Source organism: Lucilia sericata, unplaced genomic scaffold (genome assembly GCF_015586225.1).
Source record: "Lucilia sericata isolate MDLA Ls3-8-SP2 unplaced genomic scaffold, ASM1558622v1 Contig000031F_arrow, whole genome shotgun sequence".
Taxonomy (NCBI): domain Eukaryota; kingdom Metazoa; phylum Arthropoda; class Insecta; order Diptera; family Calliphoridae; genus Lucilia; species Lucilia sericata.
In genome coordinates, this window is record NW_023994069.1 from 1,162,357 (window position 1) to 1,183,861 (window position 21,505).

The following is a 21,505-nucleotide window of genomic DNA, read 5'->3' on the forward strand; positions in this document are numbered from 1 at the left end:
TACAAATGAGATCAAATTTAACTGATAATAAATTTTTTGTAATCTATACAATACAGTAAAGCTTGATCCATATTGCAATACCAATAAAATCCAAGGGCTTAAGAGATATACTTAATTTAAATAAATTCGTGGACAAAATAAAACAAACTAAAATAATTTTTAAATTTTATTTATAACTTAGTATGTACTACCATTAAGTTTTATAATCAATAATTCAGCCAAATGGGTCATTATTTGCAGACTTGTGAAGCTTGAATATATTTTTTTATAATCGAAGTACTCTCATTTAACACCACGTAACTCACCCTGTATTTTAACAGGGTAACAAAGTAAATTTTCAGTAAGGCTAAATCGTCCTTAATAATTTTCTTGTACATTTTATTTAAATTAGTCCTGCAGTTTAAGAGATAAATATCATTTTCCATATAAATTGAAATTGATACCACTTTGTATTTTTTTCTGTTTGTTTAATTTTTCATACGATTTTGTATAAAAACTTGTTTAAAATTACGTTTGAACTACACGAGTCTCCATCGAAAAAATTTCACTAAAATGTATAGGTATCCTCATACCATGTCCTTTTACAATTTTTAATATGGAGCTGTCTGATATATTTGACATACCCTATGGGAATTGACCCTTAACCTTTTGGAAGTAAAATATGCTATTTGCATTATTTGAAAGACAATATCTTTGGCTATAAAACGAAATCTCCTGTACGTAAAGGAATTTCAAAGTTATGGGCAATTATATGTATATGGGTTAGGTTAGGTTAAGTTGATAGGAGGATGTATAATACATCAAATCCGAAGAAATACACCTAGGCCACTTTTAGACAATTTTAACATATTTTTAAATTTTCAAAGCGCGATATTTTTGGTCTGGAATAAGATTCCGATCAAAATTGATTGATTTGAGGAACACTTTCAAACCATAATATCCCAGCAAAAACTGGGTAATAGCTTTCAATTGTAATTACTTACCTAACAACATACTTTTCAATGACTACTACATATCGCCTGGATTACATAGAAGTGGTCTAATAAGGTCTTACTAATAATGTATTATATAAATACTTTCTAATTCATTAGTCATCTTGCCAGTAAAGATATAGAAGCTGTAAACGTTTTTTCATGCGATTTACAATGACTACTTTTTCTTATTACTTGTAATCGTTTGTGGTAAGTACTTGCCTCCAATGACATCACCGTGTTAAAATAATGACTTAAAATGCTATTTTGTAAGTAAATTTTAGCATTTTAACCCCTTACATGGTAATGAAAGTTTTTACTGGGATGTGTAGAAAATTTCATTAGAATCGGAAATGGTAAATCCGAAAATATCTGTTTCCTGTCCGTTTTGGTATGAATTCTCCTTGTTGAATTTATCCATATTTCATAAGTCAGTTATCTGTACAAATGCAATTTTCTGAAAGGGACAAAGAGATTTGTCTCTTGTTCATGTCGAATTTCATTGTGGTGTGGCCCGATCCATATAGAATTAAGCTGGTAGATTTTAATTCCCATAAAACTTATTTATGCAGCATTTTGTTGCTATACTGGCATTTTAAAGGTAGCTATGAGCGTCATAGTAATTTTTTGAAGCGGATCTTATATGACGGGTAGGGTCAATTATAGACCGATCGAATATTGTTGCTTTACTGGCAGTTTTAAGCAATTATTGGCCGATCCTCATAAAATGTTACAAAAACTTTTTGGCAATAATAAAACTTATCCGCCTTGTAGTCATTTTCTTTATATGGGGGCTAGGTGAAATCGTGGACCCATATTGCCTATTTTCAATACCAAACAACCTAATCAACTAAAAATATCAGCTCTCTGGCTTTGGACTCCATCGTGTTTTTAACAGACGGACTGACATGGCTAGATCGTATTAGAATCCATCTTTTTGATTGTAAGTATAAAAAAATCATCTAAATCGATTTTTTGAGTTGGGTCACTTGACACGAAATTGCCCATTTATAGATGTACACGTTTAATATACATATGCATATGTATGCATATAATTTCTTCCCGATCGGCCCATATACATATGATCATAGCTTCCATATACGTTTAAAGCATTATGTGAATTCAACAATTTAATATCTTTATGTTCTATTTATCTTCCTCAACCCACTCAAAAATTTTTTACACTATAATAATATTTTGACTTGAGAAATAATATTCCGGTTGCGGTAATATATCAAAATTATAAGTAGTTTTTATCACACCAATCATATTTTGATTTATGGAGACACAATTTCAGTTTCTGTTTTTTTTTGTGCACTGCATTACTTTTAATGGATTTTAGAGTATTTTTGAATGTCAAGAAGTATAAACTCGCATTATGGAATAAAAAAAATCACAATTGTAGCTATTGAATAGGAGCTTATATAGCTGAAAAACTTTTTCAGTGAATCTTATATTGTCCCTTGTTATAATTACACACTCGACAATTTCTACTTTATTAAGTAAGTAGTGTCTTAAGAGTTTTGTTATTCACTTAAACTATTAGAAAAGATTAGGAAATGTTTTCGTAATTTTGTAAAAAAAAAGTATCTAAGTATTTAGAATTTGTTTAATAATATTTTTATTTTCTTAAATGTGTACATTTCTAAGTAAATAATTTATATTTTTATTGGAACATATTTTGTAAATAGTTTTTCAGCTGTTGAAGTAAATAAGCTAATGTATTCCAAATGTACACGAATCGTGTAAATCGAAAAAGATATATGGGCAGTTTCGTGTCTAGTGACCCAACTCAAAAAATCGATTTGGATTAAATTTGCATCAAGGTTAGCACTATTGGATAGTAGGCCAGACACAAAGTTACAGCTCAAGCATTAAGGTCAAGAACTACCGGTTATAGAGGGGGTCAAAGTTGAACATTTTGGTCATACAGTTTTATTTTTTAAATAAGTCTAACTTTTAACATATTTCTCTTTTTAACCTCCTTGCAATCTTTCCAAAAACATTTTTTTAATAAATTTTTTTATAATTAAAAAAAATTAAAGATTAAATTATTATTATTAATTAAAAAATGTCGATATTTTGGCAGTTTGGCGACCCATATATCTAGAACTGCTAAAGGTATTTGCCTGTGTCATACATCAAATTAAATAAATTAAATTTATAATATTTTAAGTATATTCTACGCAATAAATCCGCAACTTGTACTGAAACCGAAAAAACAACTAATGTCCCTAAAAACGTGACTAGGTACCCCTGAGTGCGAATATGGGTTATTTGTATTATTATTGCTTATTAAGGACAAATTCTTTACTTTGGAACTTCATTTCATTTAAATATGTTTGCTGTGGTATACCCTTAATTTTAGACCCACAACAATGTTTTTTATACCCTCCACCACCATCAGTGGTGATAGAGGGTATATATAAGTTTGTCGTTCTGTGTGTAACACCAAGAAATATTCATCTAAGACCCAACAAAGTATATATATTCTGGGTCCTTATAAAATTCTGAGTCGTTTTAGCTATGTCCGTCTGTCTGTGTAAAACACGCTCACATTAAAACTAAGCAAAGGAAATCAACCAAATTCACCCAAAATATTTATTATTATCCTAAACAGTTTGGTATTGAAAATCAGCAAAATCGGTTTACAACGTAAAAAGTTATGAGTAAAAATTTCAGACTACCTCGAAAAAAATTACGTTTTTTTCAACATTCTTTTGAAGTTTTCTCAGAAACTACCAAAGATATTTCGATGAATTTTGTCACACATTATTTTTTTAGGCCAGTGATCAATTATGTTCAAGATCTTTACAATCGATCGAATATTTCCCATAGCCCCCATACAAAGGTATATATTCCCGGAAATTAGTTTATCGTTAATAACTCCCTCAAATATATCGGTATCAATATCATTTTGTACATGCAAATAAATTATGAACAGAAATCATACAGTCAACGTAGATCTCAGTCGGTCAACAATTGGTCATAGCTCCCATATAAGGTCCACTTCAGAAAATCACCTAAACGTACATATTTCATTGATGAATAAAGCTATTGTGATAAAATTTCATTGTCAAATAAAGCTATCTTGAAAAATTCGACACTAATATGTTTAGTCTAAATATGAATCACTCTACGAAATTTTTTCCGGATAGGCCCATAATTGGTCATAGTTCCCATATAAAGTCCACTTACGAAAATCACTTAAACTAATATATTTCATTGAATTATAAAGCTATCAGGATAAAATTCGACACAAATATCTTTTGTCTAAATATGAATCATTCTACAAATTTTTTTACGGATCGGTCCATTATTGGTCATAGTTCCCATATAAGGCCCACTTCCGAAAATCGCTTAAATGCATATATTTCATTGAATAATAAAGCCATCGGGATACAATTCGACACAAGTATGTGTCGTATACATACAAATCATTCAACAAATTTTTTTACGGATCGGTCCATTATTCGTCATAGCTCCCATATAAGGCCCACTTCCGAAAATCACTTAAAAACACATATTGCATTGTCAACTAAAGCTATCGTGATAAAATTCGACAAAAATATGTTTTGTGTACATTCAAATCATTCCACAAAATTGTTTACGGATCGGTCCAATATTGGTCATAGCTCCCATATAAAGCCCACTTCCGAAAATCACTTAAACGCATATATTTCATTAAATTCTAAAACAATAAGGATAAAATCCTACTTCCGAAAATCACTTAAACACACATATTTAATTGTTAAATAATGTTATCTAGATAAAATTCGGCACAAATATGTTTTGTCTTTATATGAATCACTCTTCCAAAATTTTCCGGATTGGTCCATATATGGTAATAGCTCCTATATAAGGTCCACTTCAAAAAATTCACTTAAGCGCACATATTTCATTATCAAATAAAGATATCTTTACAAAATTCGACAAAAATATGTTTTGTGTAAGGTAATAGCTCGTATACATATAAAGCACTTCCGAAAATCACCTAAACGCACATATTTCATTAGTTAGTAAATCTATTGGAGTAAAATTCGAATTGAATTTTTTTGGCATATAAATCATTATACGAAATTTTTTCCTTATCGGTCGATAATTGGTCACAATTCCCATATAAGGACCATTTCCGAAAATTACTCAAATGCACATTGACAATCAAAGTTATCGGGATAAAATTCGACATAAATGTGTATTTTGTATATATAAATCATTCTACGGAATTAATATACATTTTTCTCGGCCTTATTAAAATTAGTTTGACATATACATAAATGTTAGTACCCTCAATACGGAAACAAAAATTTTGCCAAGTTATCTGAAAATTAGATATTTAAATGAGTTTTAATAAAAAGTAGCTTGCTGGTGGAGGGTATTTAAGATTCGGCATAGACGAATATAGCGCTCTAACTTGTTTATGTCTATTTTTTTTCATACTGTATCTCTAGCGACCCCAAGCAGGTAAAACCAAACTAGTTTAAAAATGTATTGGACAGACTTAAGATACTCCAAAACGAGTCTGTTTGCGTGCACTGGGTGGAAAAATACTACCAGGTATCTGATATCACTCCTGGGCGTTCCTGAAACTGACAGTAGTTCAGGGGAGGAACAGGCCCTAGCAGTATACGAATGCCTAGAGGAATGGGGTCTCGCCAGCTCTGGTTATGTGGCTATGTGCTTCGATACAACAGCATCACATACTGGGAGACTCAATGGAGCGTGCAATCTCATGGAGCAGATGTTAGGTCGAAGTCTTGTTGAGAGGGATTTTTGACTGCAAGTTTGGAAGCACATAGGGACCTCATCCAGACATAGGCGAAAATGTTTTGGAACTACTGCCCAAAGAAGAAGTAGATAATATCAAAGAAGAACTACAAAGAAAACTAATGGAATGTCAGCCAAGAGACGACTACAAAGAGCTGTTACAGTTGGCATTGATATATCTTGGCCATATCGACGGAATAGATGTGCGCTTTTGATCTCCAGGTCCAGTACACCATGCCCGGTGGATGGTAAAACCGATTTACTGTCAGAAAATACAACTCTTCCATGGCCAGTTTAAGCTGATTTTCCAAGAACAAGATGCCCAAGAAGCATTTGTGTTTTCATCGTCCACTCCCTCAGAGCGTGTTTAGCGGCAAAACAAGACCTATACGTCATTGAAAATCTATTAAAGCATTAACAAAAAATATCAGAAAAAGGAATTAACAAAATGATAAATCACCTGTAGTATCATAGTCCTAAACATGTTGCTCTGGCATTGTTTGACCCAACAGTGCAAAATACCGTAAAGAGCAAAACAAGCAGAAGAAAATTAAAAGTGCTCCAGAAATATACGACCCAAACTAAAAAACAACTGCCGAAATTCCTAAAAAAAGGTCTCCCAGCCCTAATTACAAGTGAGACTTACCTGTTGTATAACAGATTTAACATTACACCGAATATCTTGATAAAGATCCTGCAACTTGGCCGCAGAACATCAACTACCAGGAGGGGCAAAGGATGGTAAACAACTTGAAAGTTGTAAACGACATAGCAGAGCGAGGAGTCGTGCTAGCTCATAATATTTATTATACTTAATTTTGTTTTTCACAATAGGTTCCATCTTCGCTCTAAGGGGTATATAGTCACGGTTTTAGGAACATTGGTTTCATTATCTCGAATTTAGTACTAACATATTTTTATTGCATTTAAAATATTATAAATAGTATCTGCTTCAATTTGATTGACACTGGAAAATATGCCAATCCGTTCTAGAGATATGGGTAGGCAAAGTCGCCAAACTGCCAAAAAATCGAGATTTCCAAAACTTTGAGGCCCCAGTGGCACGTTTTAACATCTTTCAATCGTGCTCAAACTTTGGCAATCTTTAAATCTAACAAAATGAAGAGTGACCCCTAAAAAAATCCGACGATTCGATCGATTAAATTAAAGTAAAGCAACCTTAAATGGTGGACGGGGTCAAATGTTATCTGAAATTCATAGAAGGATTTAGAAATGTACACAACTTTTTTATTACGTATTGTACCTATATACATATGTATGTATGTGTGTATAGTATTTTTAAATAAGTATTGAATCGATATTGGCAATACTTCACATTTTGATTCTTAAATACTTGAAACTAAATTATGGTAAATTTGTTCATAATTTCTGCACTAAAATTTTCCAGAATTTTCCATTTGTATTGAGCTTGGATGGATGTACTTATTTTAGTATTTTTAACATGTTTTTTAGATTACGAAACACTTTAATAAATAAGTCATACATTATTAAAAAAATTGTAAGGATTAAAGTTTGTTTTGTGACAATTTAATCACATTTTTTAAATTTTTTTACTAAAAATTACTTTAAGATTGTTGTTATGTACATTTCTTATATTTTTAAACCTAAAAAAAACATATGGCTTTGAAATATATATGTATCTTAAGTACACGAACAATTGCAAACAATTTTATTAATAGATATAGAAAATTAATTTACACTACTGGATGGATTACTTTACATACACTGAAACAAACACAAATCTATAAAGTTTTCATAAACATCCTAATTTTTCATTTGTGTTCTTATTTTTTATAGTAAAAAAAACGCCGAGGCCTTAACAATTGATTAAAATCAATGTACCAGCTCTGTTTACATTTAGTTACAAAGAAACAACTATATGGATACAATTCGTAAACATTTTAAACAACCTAACGAACGCACCTATTAATTTTCCACTGTAATACACAATAAAGAACTCGTTGGGCGAATGAAAACTACTTGCAGTCCATTTTTTATTGTCCTTGCACCACAAAATGGTCAACAGAGGGTAATCGATGTGGTCGAAAGAGCTGAACTGCATCATTGGCAGCAAATGTGCAAGTTATTGGATTTTATGTTTATACCACAATGAAACTAAGTGTGAGTGCGTATCGCGCACATGCATCAGCACACAAAAAGATACTCTCAAGCGGATATCATTCTCAACTTAATTACGGCAGTACCGGAGCGGCTGCCACAGCTTCTTCAAGCTCATCAGCAGGATTATATGCGGTTAGTATAATATTTGCTTATACAATTTATTTATATGCATATGTAAGTGTTTAAGTATTATTTTAAATCCTGTGAATGTGAATCGGAAAATCACGAAATATTTATCTTTTCAAGATTAAAAGTTATAGGATTTGTGGCAGATGCTTTGATGGTACTTGTATAAGATTAGGCTTTGTCGAATATAACGCTATTACTTGATTGTACTTCTTTTAGTCCCTGAGATATGGGTTACCTAATATATCGATTATGGAGCTTTTTAATTTTTTTATTTGTATATACGCATAATATGTGTTCCTTGTTCATTATATTATATGATGCCCTACTTTGGAGATGAAAGGTATACAAATTCCACATAAAACCATTTGTAAAACAAATTAGTATTGAAAACTGGGCAAATTTACTCTTTTTTAAATTAATATTACTCATAAGTCAAAAAATAGGATCGGTTGGAAATCAGTTTAATACAAATTTCCAGAAACAACTGTAGACAGTTGTATTTCCAACAACAAAGTGTTCTTGCTCCTCGTTTATTTCGAAAATGTTGATCATTTCAAATCCAATATTTTTAATCAAATTGCATGCATTATCGAGTTCAATCGGAGGCCTTGTGACCCATTGTGATAACCTTATAATTGCCCTCCCCTTATGTTGAGAGTTTGTACATAAAAGAGAATGGTTTCCCTCCCTAATTTCGTTGACTACTTGGATCTTGCTGTCCTACTACTTGGTTCTATATCTGAGATAGTCCAGATCATGGAAAAGAGCTCTACCAGATCTACCAAGGGCAGTCACATAGAAGGTGTTGTACCGATTTCTCTTTTTCCTCTTCCAAACAGCATCTACCGTAGCTATAACGTGGGTAGCCCATACGTTCCGATATACATATGTCCAATCATACAGTGCCCAGTCATTATACCCGTGAGAAGCCTAATCGAGTTCTTACTAAAAGACAAGAGAGTCCTAGTCCAATCCATTGTGAGAGTGGGCCAGAACAGTCTAGATATTCTACAAGTGGTGATATTTGACACCCTGAGTTTCGTCTCACTCAAAGCCCAGTTATCTAGTCAATTTTGATAGGGTCACCAGGGAAGTGTGAATACCTCTTTGCTCAAGGGTTAAGTCTAAGGACGACCCTTTGGTTGCGCATTCATCAGATATATATCATGTCCTGGGAACCATATCATCTCAACGTGATGTTGTGTCAGTTGTGCCAATGATTGAATTCAATTGAGAAGACATTTCGACCTTATAGCATTGGAGTTAAGAACCTTGATTGATGCAAGGCTGTCCAAGTATATATGTATAGTCGAATTTTCGAGATTCACTTCCCGGATTCTTCTCGCGGCTGTATCGATGACATATATCTCTGCCTGAAAGACCTTGCAGGTGTCAGGTAGTCGAAGAAACAACAGGAGATTCAGTTTTTCGGAGAAGATTCCCAAGCCCATGCCCCTTTTAGTCATTGAACCATCAGTGTAGATTGAGATCACGTTATCCCTTAGGAGAGTGTTCGCGGCCCAATCATTCCTTGTCAGTATTATGGTCTTGAATGACCTATTAAAATTCAGTGTAGCCCGTTTCCTGCCCCATGATTGGCCTGCCTATCTTTTGTAGGATGGTGCCATGACCAATGCGATAATGCTTCTGTCCGTTCGATTGTTTAAGTCGTAAAGCAGATTTAGCAGAAATGCATTTGATGTTGTATATCAAGGTGAATTATATTTAACATCGTCTCTAGACTAGCCTGAGAGGTGGAGGAGAGACGTGAGTCTTGGTATTCACCGCTCTCCACGAAACTTGAGCTCCGTAGGTCAAAATAGGTCTAATGACCGCGGTGTACATCCAATATACAATGTATGGTTTAAGACCCCATATTTTTCTTACATATATAGAAGGTACATTATTACAAATGGGTAAATTTGTTCGTGGGCAGGCCTTATATAAATGTAAAAATAATTAAATCGATTAACTATAAATAAATAGACTTTAAGTTTATATGCAAGTATAATAGCTCTGTTCAGTAATACAAAAATGTATTCAGATTAGGAAAACATAATGTTAACATTTTCCACTTTTAAAAACTTTGAGAAAATAAAAATGTACAGTAAAATGGCAAGAAAGGCAAAAATAAATAAAACGAATTATAAAACCATCTAAAAAAATAAAAAACAAGTAAGAAATTATAGTCGGGTGATGCCGACCATATAATACCCTACATCTGTTACAAAATTAAAATGTGATTTAGTTTTCATAATAAAGCATTTAGGTTATTGTTGAATTAAATTGTGGACATTTAAGTCAAATTTTGAAGGGGTCTTTGTATAGGGGCTATGGTCAAATGAGACCCTATAACTATAAAATTTTTGAGGGTCATCAAGACTAGTATAGAACTTGGTTTTGCAGGTTTTTGTCGAGATACGACAATTATGAACTTAAGAGCACTATTCGGCGGGTTCAGTTGTATGGGGGCTAGGTGAAATAATTTACCGATATTAACCATTTTCAATAGGCTTCGTCTCCATTACCATAGAAGATCGTATGCCAAATTTCATTTAATTATCTTCAAAATTGCGACCTGTAGTTTGATTACAAGGTTTACAAGCCCTATTTGGAGGTTCAGTTGTATGGGGCTAGGTGAAATAATGGACCGATCTTAACCATTTTCAATAGGCTTTGTCCCTATGGCAATAGAAGATCATGTACCAAATTTCACCGATTGGTGTACTTTAAGGTGGGTATAGGACCAATATTATTGTGCGTTACAAACATCAGCACAAACCCAATATACCCTCCCCACTAAAGTGGTAAATATTGGGTAGGATTAGACAAAATGATCTAGAAAGCTTATTTTTCTTGGTTATGTTTTAAAGTTGGAACTTTAAACATTTGACATTGGACAACAAAATGCTTTAAACGTTTTACTTCATTTCCTAAAAGCAATACTTTCCATGCATCACATAATTACTATAATGGTGAAAAAGAAGGCACAAATTATATACTTAAAACTGTAATACATCATACATGTTTCTATCAACATACATATGTATACTTATGTATGTAAATCGTAGTTGCCTACCAGCATCTTTAACAAGGATTCTAATTTCGTTTATACACAAGTAAATCCGTTAAGTACAACAATTAAAGCCATTTTCAATGCCAAGCTAAATTCTCTCATGTTGATTCTCAATGTTTCATAACAATTTAAGTGTTTAAACTGCACTAGATTTAGACTATATATATATATATATATATATATATATATATATATATATATATATATATATATATATGGCAATAGAAGATCATATATATATATATATATATATATATATATAATTTGCTATAGTTTAGAGGATTTTCTAATAATAAGTTATAGTAGTAGATGAAATGCGTAAAAGTATAAAAATTATTGAAAACGTATAATATAGTTCCCCGTGGAAAATTTTTTTGCAAGCAAAAGAAGCGCATTACTATACATTAAAAATAAAAAGTAAACAAATTTTAAAGCATCTTCCGTTTCCTACAAGTGATTGAGAATCTCGATCGCTGTATAATTTCTACAAAAAATGGCTTTTAGAGCATTACGATGGTATTAATTTCCTAATAACGCAATTTTTCTATTTCTTTTTCAGATTGAAACCAACGAAAGCTCCATAACGTTTCCACAAGAAATGAATAAAGCAGAATGCAACAATAGCGACACCGATGTGATCAGTCCTACTGGAACGAGCAGTTCCGGCCAAGATCAAATCCACCCAGTTTCTAAACGAAGGACACAACGAAAGGATGACGATCAGATCAGTAATGCTCACTCATCCCACTCTGATAGTAAGAGCCCTAGTCAGAGGTAAATTTTCGTTGATGTTTAAAAATACGTCTAAACAAAATTACCATCACTACAACCATTCTTACATTCCTTTTATTATCAGTGTAAATTACAGAAAACATGAAAGATATTAATGAAACAACAATTTTCTTATACAATCATACTTAATAATTGATTTTATGTACTATATACTTACTCGCAATGTCGAATGTTTGTATGTACTTTGTATATGTAAATATTTAAAAGTGGAGATCCATACTAAGCGTTTTCGAACCCAAAGCATTGCGTGCTTTTTATACCTTCTACGCATTGTGACCTTCAAGTTACATGTAATGCTTTTTAGGCGTACATTTTTTGTAGCGGTCACAATGAGCAACTTTTGTTGTCCAACTTTTTTTTTTAATTCGCTTTTAAAGTGCCGGTTAACATTGAGAAACATTTTTGTTGTGCAGAGAGAATAAAGCAGATGATATTTCTTTTTTCCTCTTTCCCCATAAATTCCGAAAGTTGCTCAGTGTAACCCGGCACTTTACATAGAACAACTTTTGATTTTATATTTGTGAGAAGGATATAGAATTATCATTCGTATCTCCTGCGGCTCGGAGTTGCTATGTGAACTTACTAAGTGGCTGTTCACACTTAGCAACATATGTTGCCAAACTTTTTTAAACACGCTTTTAAAGCGCCAGTTCAAATTGAGAAAAATTTAAACTTTTTAAAGTTGCCTTAATGTTTACACAGTGAAACTTTTGTTTCAGAAATTACGTATTAATTAGTTTTTGTACGAATGAGAAAAAGAAATAAACAAAACAACTAATTTTCTGAAAATTGAGCAACTAAAGTTGCTCCGTGTGAACTGGCACTTTACTTTTGATTTTATGTTTTTGAAAAGAAGATAGAAATATAATTATTTTCTCTTGCCGCATGGAGTTGCTATATGAACCAGCACCAATTTTAAGTGGCTGTTCACACTGAGCAATTTTTGTTGCTTTTGATGAAGCTTTTGATCTTGTAACTTGCGGCATACAACTATGTATGCACATTGGTTCTACTATTTTGATAGACCAGTAAAATGCGAAAAATCGAAGAACGCATTGTGTGGATGTCCAGTCTAATTGTGGACAGTATAATGTTTATGTACATACATATACATATCTATATATATAATTACTGTTTTAATGTTTAAATACGATAAATAGCGGATGTGAATGGTCATACATTATTTTTTTAACTTCAACCTTGCAACCATGGACATGCAAGGTTGACCTTTGTCTTCTGCAGTGAACACTTTACGTACTTGAGTTTTTTAAACGAAATTAAATTTTAATTGAAATAAAATTAAAATTATGAAGATCCCTTCTTTAATAAGTTGTGTAAAATAGCTTTTTTAGTCGATGAATTAAAATATCGTCCCTTCCCCAAGCAAATTATTAATCGATTCTGTTAAGGATTGGTTTTATTTTGAAATAAGTAAATCTAGGAATCACGACTATAAGTCGAGCAAGGTCAAAAATCTCCAGTATGCTTTAATTTAAAGATTTATTTTCTTGTTTAATGAAAGGTTAATATAAAATTTCAACGAGTATCAATCAGATTGTCCAAATAAAATTATAGGTTTTTATACCCCACACCACCATAGTGCGCACGATATTATGCACTTGCGCTAATGTTAAGTTTTACTAGGAAAAAGTAGAAAGGGGAGAATATAGAGGAAGAGTAAGAAAAGTAAAATCGTCAAGGAGAAGAACCAGGCAGGATTGCACTGCAAGGTTAAAAGACTAAAAGATTACGTCCTATTTAGTGTGAATTCAAGATTCACACCCAATCTGATAAATTACTGAACGCGGTAAGGCGTTTCAATGGAATATTCGACAAATCGGATAGATCACCAAAGTAGTCCGACCCAAGCGTCCGAATACGGATCACTGTCTCCTCTTATAGTCTCCTCTTCCTCCTCATTCTGACAACTCTTACAAAAATCATTGAAAGGAAGATCAATGCGTCTAGCGTGGTTTCCAAATATACAGATACAAGCTTACCTACACAGAGGAAAAAAAATATGCACGCCTGGTACAAAATTTTTCAATAACATCGGTTGTCAGGTATATACATACATACAACAACATGTAATGTAGACCTCGCAACTTTTTCAATATTGCAACAATTCGTTCTCGCAATCTAAACTTTATGCACATCCGTTGTCTAAATATTAACAAACGTGGTAAGCTCACTATTTACAATGCAATTTAAGGTTACCACGTTTGTTAAGTTTAAGACAACGGATGTGCATAAAGTTTAGATTGCGACAACGAAATGTTACAAAGTTGACAAAGTTGCGTGGTCTACATTACATGTTGTTGTTGTTTGTATGTATATACTATAATTGACAAAGTTGCATGGTCTACATTACATGTTGTTGTTGTATGTATGTATACATTTGGTGTCAATTTGGTACCAGGTGTGTATATTTTTTTCCTCTGTGTAGTTATAGTCTATGAAGACCAATAAGATAGTTAGACCTTTAAGGATCCATATGGGGTCACAGCGTTCTAGCTATCGAGTCGGTCACGAGCAGTAGAATAGCAGTACTCGTTGATCTGCCTTTTAATTGCAAGAAGTGGAACGCCACAGAACGGATCTATTTCCAGTTCGCTAAGCACTTGTAAGAATGTTGGTAACATTACAGCTGTACGTGCTCCCCTGACCCAAATTAGGGTAATGTTCGAATGTTTCGCCATCCCGTTGAGATACGTCCAGCATTCATGGACTATTATAGATGTGGAAAACACACCAATTAGGGATTTAATAGCAGCTTGAAATTCTGAAATCCCTATTAGATATTCGATAGTACCTTAGCCAATTCGACGCCCTCTGCGCTTATGTTGGCAACGCACAAAAGTATACCGATTGACTCAGAATCAGTTTCTGAATCTATTAAGCCATGTAAACCTTGAGCTGTAATTTTCAATTATACAACCGGACCATCCGATTTATGATTTTTAGCTTATAACTACTAAAAACATAATGTTATATCAACAAGATTGTATATAAACATAAATGACTTCCTATTTTAGTAATAATAAAAATTATAACAACGTTTTTAAAAACATAAATCTTTTCTCCAAATTTTGTGAATATCGGTTTGACCTTAACTCCCATATAAAGCGTCTTATAGAAATTAGTTTTTCCTAAATAAATTGCTTAAATATATCGGGATTAAAGTAAAATTAAATATAAATACTTTCAAAATATACTCATAGTTGGAGTAGGGTAACATATGGTCGGGCATGACCGTCTATACTTTCCTGCTGGTTTTCTATTCAAAATATTGATTAAGTAAAATAAATTTTCTGAAACTAAAAAAATATTTTTCATAATAATCGGACTTATGAGAGTTCCAACACTTATTTATATGTTTGCAAGTTGTTAGGGTTAAAAAGAATTTAATCTCGATGCTTATAAGATTTTTCAATCTTATTGATAATTAATATCAGAAACAATTAATCTAAATGAATAATCAATATTTCCGTAACTCTGATTGATTGATATACTTTTATGATATGATTTAATGAATACTTTTGGTATTATTGTTACATTCACGTTTAAAATGTTTACAATTTCTAAAGATCGCCATCCTCTTCATCGACATATTCCCAAAGTTATGCAAATAAAATTTGTACAACAAATGGCAACAAACTTAAGGAGACCGGGCATGAATCACGCACATCTAGAATAAGAAATTATACAGAGAGAGATAGACTTACGCTGTCAAATCATTCATCATTCGACTACAATCGACGTCATGTTAAACTGTTATTAAACAGCCCCTCATCGGAAATACTAGGCAGCATCGTCCACTCAGGCACCAGCAATTCTCTCAATTGCTATCATCAAACGAAAATTGCAACACCTGCCATTATCCACAAGCACCTTCTGCAAGATGATGACGATGATAAGAATTCTGCAGCAGCTACGAACAATAATAGTACGAATCAAAAGTGGAAAAGTGTTAAAGCAGTGATGGCATATTATTGTACATTGAGAAGAATCAAGAGGAACGGTCCATTTTCAATTAACTATTCTAAATTTCTATATACCTAAACATTATGAGAGTAAAGATACATACATACATACATATGTTGTTTAAATATTTAGTTCTCCAGTCTACTACAATCTTAACTTAATTTATTTATATATTTTATTTTTTCACTACCAGTAGTAGTAGTAGGTTTCTTTTTTTGTATAATTCTCTCTCTCTATATAAATACTTATACATATTATATACATACCTCTACTTACATATACGTATTTGGTGTAAAGAATGCAGTCCTACTAATAATATTGTAATACATTAATTAATAATCTTTTTATAGTAAAATTAATATCATTGTTCGTTCGTTCTCTAGCCAATTTACAATGATGCAATAATCCGATACGACACTCTGGAAAAAAAACATAAAATGTTGTCTATAGCAATTGACAAATCCTTACATTCGTGAATGCAAATCAAATAGATTTTTTCTCTTTTCCTTTGATTTTGTCTCGTCTTGCCTTTAATAGAGTGTTTGGTCTAATTATTGCATTAATGTCAATGAGGCGGCTTCCTTCTTCTTACAAAAAATAATAATAATTTAACAAGAATAAAAAGTTTGTTCAACTCATAAATGACAGCTCTGCAATACTAAAATTCTGTTTCACTAAATTTCTTAGAACACATTTATGTATGTTGTAAAATCAGAACATATTTTGTAAATCATACATACATATAGTATGGACTTATGATAAACGATTGCCATAAATGTTTTGAACATAACTTGATGTGTATCTTCTATTACTAAAATGTGTATACACTAACTACTTGCCGATTTTAAACCATACTTTTTACAAATTTTAATCAATTTTACACATTCTTATCTTAAATCTTATCTTAAAATAAATATAATTTACATTTTCTACATACTTTAACATGACATTTTCTACATACTCGAACATAACATAGAACACAAACAAAACTTTAGTTGGACACAAAATTACTGCGTTTAAGAATGTATATAACGGTAGTGTTAATGAGAACGTCGTTTAAATACCGTTTAATTTTCTTAATATCGATATTATTTAGTTATTTTTATTATCGATTATTCCTGTTGCTATCAAAATGATAAATTTAATACCAATATCCTCATTCATTTCAGTTTATCACCTTGTTTTTTTTAATAACCACTGAGGTTTAGACTATGTACGTACTAGGGTATACAATTATTCAGACTTTCCTTTTAATCGGATTATTAGCCAAACGTATGCGAAATAAATACCTGGGAAGTGATACTATTTTTCTGAAAGGTGGATCCGAGTAGAACAAGAATATGTTTTTGAAATTTGCCAAACACCTCCAAAATCTTGAGTTACGGGTAATAAACCGGTTTTTCGTACCTTTAGGAACTTATAAGTCAGTAAATTAGTTAAATCTGAACCGACTTTAAGTTTCTCCACGAATTTAGAAAGCTGAAGCTGAGGCCTTTATAATGACATATAAACAAAGTTACGTTTTTCTCATGAATATACATGGGTTTCTAATCAATTAATAAATAGTACGGTTCCTATATAAAATACTTTCAAAAAACATCTCTAAACTTGGATAACGGTGCATAATTAAAATAAAAAATATGTTTGCTGATGAAATTCACACATATCTCTCCAGGTTACTTAAACGTTTATATGTTATTATAAAGGCCTCAGCTTCTGCTTTCTAAATCCGTGGAGAAACTTAAAATCGGTTCAGATTCAACTGTGTTACTGACTTTTTACCCGTAACTCAAGATTTTGGAGTTGTTTGGCAAATTTAAAAAACATATTCATGTTCTACTCGGATCCACCTTTCAGAAAAATATTTTGTCTCACTGTGTTATTAAAGATTATAGCTTAATCTGTTAATAAAAATATAATTTAAATTCCTTCTTCGATATATCATAATCTAACACCACCTGCACGAAGGAGCAAAACCTTAATTTAAGCGTCGTAGTTCATATACCGAGCAAAAAATTGGGGGTCACCTTTGACAACCCCTTTACCTTCTCAGCTCATGCCACTGCAGATTGTGAAGTAGTAACAAGGTCCACAAAGCGCAGGACTTGGGGAATGGACTAAAAAACCTTGTTGGCTACCTACAAAACAGTCGGTGGTTATGCTGCTCCAGTGTGATCTCTTTCGCTGAGTGATACCCATTGTCAACAACCATAATGTTATGCTGAAACTGATACTTTGGATCGTAATTCGTAAACAGCAGCTTTGTACCATATATATAAACCAATGCAAATTAGTTCTACGGCGGCGGTTCGACCACTTTAGTTCGGCGGCTTGTTGTAAAATTGTGTGCTAAAAAGTCGGCTTAATTCCAACTGTTAAATTTTTCTTTAGAACATTTTCTGTATAAGCTAGACGCTAGATGATACTCATCACATATTCAACTATCCAGCCCACCCTACTTCACTTAGCCCAATAGATTTATGGACTAATCTAGTAGAAATATACCAGTTTCTTCACTTGGACCTCAACGCAGAACATAAATAGAATAGATAAATAAAGCGTAACATTGATGGCGATAATCCATGCAACAAACTCTTTCACTTATACGGGACACCAGCGTCCCGAAGTTATTTTTCCGATGTTGAGCTTTCACAGCTATAGTAAATGGTTATTTCCATTTCAGAATAAGGTGTCACTACATGCTAAAACGAATATCATTCGAAAACATTCTTTTGAACAATTTTCTTTTCAATCAAAATTTTCAAGAGACGTCAAAATAAGATATGTGTGTGCGTTAAAGGGTTAAAGGCTTTCCGAAAGACATCCAAATCAATAGGAATCAAAATGTTTATGGGATCCACGATATTCCTTAATGGGTCCACGAATTACCAAAAAATTGGGAAACGCTACACTAAAAAAATGTATGTATATGTTCTAAAATGCTTCTCTAGAAATAATTCCGACAATTCCAAAATCCTTTCACAACATTGTTTCTTAATTAAAACAGAAATTTTGTTATCAAAAACTTAAATTTTTTAACCCTTTCGCTACTCGCAGCACCCTTATATTACTACCTGGCAATATCGATACAATACCAACGTCTAAAAACGATTTATTCGAACGAGGGTATTGAATACCCTAATACGTACATATGGAGTAAAGAGTAAATTTTATCATTAAAAGTTCTAAATTACTTTTAGGCTTTTTCGAATAAACCAAAAATAATTTTTTGAACGTTTAACTGTCCAATAGCCCTTCAAAGAATCTAAATAAATATACATAAATACATTTTTGGACTGAATCATTTTGACAGAAAACCCAAGTGAAACATAATAATCAATAAAAGATAAAAAATAAAACTTTGTATAAAACTGTGTCTGTTATTTGTAACTGTAATTAATCGTCATTTGAGTAATTATTTCAATGAAATTTAAATTCATTTAGGAAATCACGTATCGGAGATGGAACTTCGGATCCAGATTCCGATTGGTAAGTTAAAATTCCACTTCATAACAAAACGTAATTAAATAATATAAAATAAATAATTAAACAATTAAGAAATAAACAGCTTTAATAATGGGTTGGCTAATCGGCATGTATGCATTTGTTAAAGAAATAAATATTCGAAAGGCCATTTTGTTTTTAGAAGATTGAAGCAAATTTTCATGCTTTTAATTGCGAATTAAATAAATTATAAAACTAGTTATTAAATATTTATAAATATTAAAATTTTATTTTGTTTTTTTTTTTGTCATTGCTAATTCTTAAAATAGTTTATAAATAGTTTGAAACAAGAGTAGAAATGACGCAATTTGCTAATATTAAATCATAGTATAGTTGCTACATAGTTGCTGCTTAAAAGTTTCTTCACTCAATATACAGTACTGTTCCAAATCTGAGTAACTTTTTCTAATAAAGTAATAAATGTTGTATTTGTTTTTCATGCAAAATAATTTATATAGTTTTTATTATATTTTTTTTAATATTATGATTTTAAAAACTACAATGAAAGTTAAAATCCATTTTCCAAAATCACATCGTATGATAACCTTTGTTTTTTATGACCTCCAAACATTATTAAGCCGTTAAAATCAACAATTAAATAACTCCCACTTCGCTGCTATATTACATATTGGACTTTATATTATAAATTACACAGTGCAACACAAAGTTGTAGCTCTTGTCATAAAGAACTACAAAATTGTGAACATATAAAATGAAAAAAAACATCAACTTCAAGATCAAAATTGAAAAAAAAACTCGATTCTTAACGTGTTCAAAAATATTTCACATACTTCTCTAATTAGACGAATACTTAATATTTATTATATCAATTAATCACTATAACGTATACGTACAGGTGTCATTAATAAAAGCGATGTAGTTTAACAATTTATAACTTCCACTTGAAATTACAAAATGAAGATGAAGTTCACAATTTTTGTTCTCTATGACAAGAGCTACAACTTTGTCTCAGAGAGGAAATCAACTTTGAAGATATATAATTATCATCTGGACTATAATGAAAATACTTTATTTAACATATATATCGATAAAAAATATTACAAAATGTATTGATTTTCCCCAAATCCGCCGAGTTCAAATCGCAGATACAGCTAAACTGTGTATATTTAGTATTTTAATCCGCAACAAATGTTTTCCAATTACATGTAATATGTAATTGAGCAATAACCAATTACAATTATTTTTAGTTGTAATTGAAAATTTCCAATTACAATACTTGTAATGTACATGTAATTGTAATTGAAAGTTTCCGATTACAATTTTCTGTAATTGTGATTTTTTCCCTTATAATTGTAATTGATAAACTTCTATTAAAATAACAAGTAATTCTAATCGATTATTGGTCAATTACACATTACAAGTAACTGTAATTGGTTTTTGCTCAATTAATCACTACAAGTACTTGTAATAGGTCACTTAATGAATTACTTTATGCAGCCTAGTTACAAAGGCTGCAAGCCTCGATTTAGTGAGACCAAACTTTGTTTTTTTTTAGAATTTGACCTGCCTTTGAGTGATTTCACGCCTCTTTGTTGTTGTTGTTGTTTATATAAATTATTGATTACTGTTGTGTTAATTTGGAAAATTTTCGACTTTTATAGGCTTTTAAAAGGAATATCTGAGTTTTATTACTTTATTAGAAAAAGTTTCTCATATTTCGAACAATACTGTACATAGAAATATAACTTTTTTAACTTTTTAGCTAAAATACATACATAAATATATTTCGTTTGATTTGACACATTATTATTAATCAATAGTCAATAATGGCAAATTGTAAATACGTTAATTTGATTGATTACATATGATAGATATCACATCACTCAATAATTAAATAGTTATATACTATGCAGGTCTTATATTTAATAGATCAATGATTAGAACCACAAATGCAATCAGAACAATGAATAAAATCCTTGATAGTAGTCGTAGTTGTATGATTTTGTTTTTCGAACACTTGTCACAAAATGACACAATCTTGTGTTTCCGTTTCTATTTTGTAATTTTGTATTTTAATTTATATTCGTATATTAACAAATTCAAAAGACAAACACACACAAACAACTACCCAAAAAAGAAAAACATTAGTTTAGTTTAGATTGATTGTGATTTATAAATG

General features: G+C 31.5%; 1 protein-coding gene across 8 annotated transcripts in view; it reads left to right on the plus strand.

Moving 5' to 3' along the window:
- The window catches only part of LOC119611809, a 79,547-nt gene that overhangs the window by 17,568 nt on the left and 40,474 nt on the right, over window positions 1-21,505 (plus strand). For all 8 annotated transcript variants that reach the window (XM_037967509.1, XM_037967540.1, XM_037967531.1 and 5 more), the window contains 3 exons: window positions 7,557-8,012; window positions 11,645-11,859; window positions 19,306-19,350. In XM_037967509.1, the coding sequence (XP_037823437.1) occupies window positions 7,869-8,012; window positions 11,645-11,859; window positions 19,306-19,350 (404 nt within the window). In that variant the 5' untranslated portion in view covers window positions 7,557-7,868. The remainder of the gene's footprint in view (window positions 1-7,556; window positions 8,013-11,644; window positions 11,860-19,305; window positions 19,351-21,505) is intronic.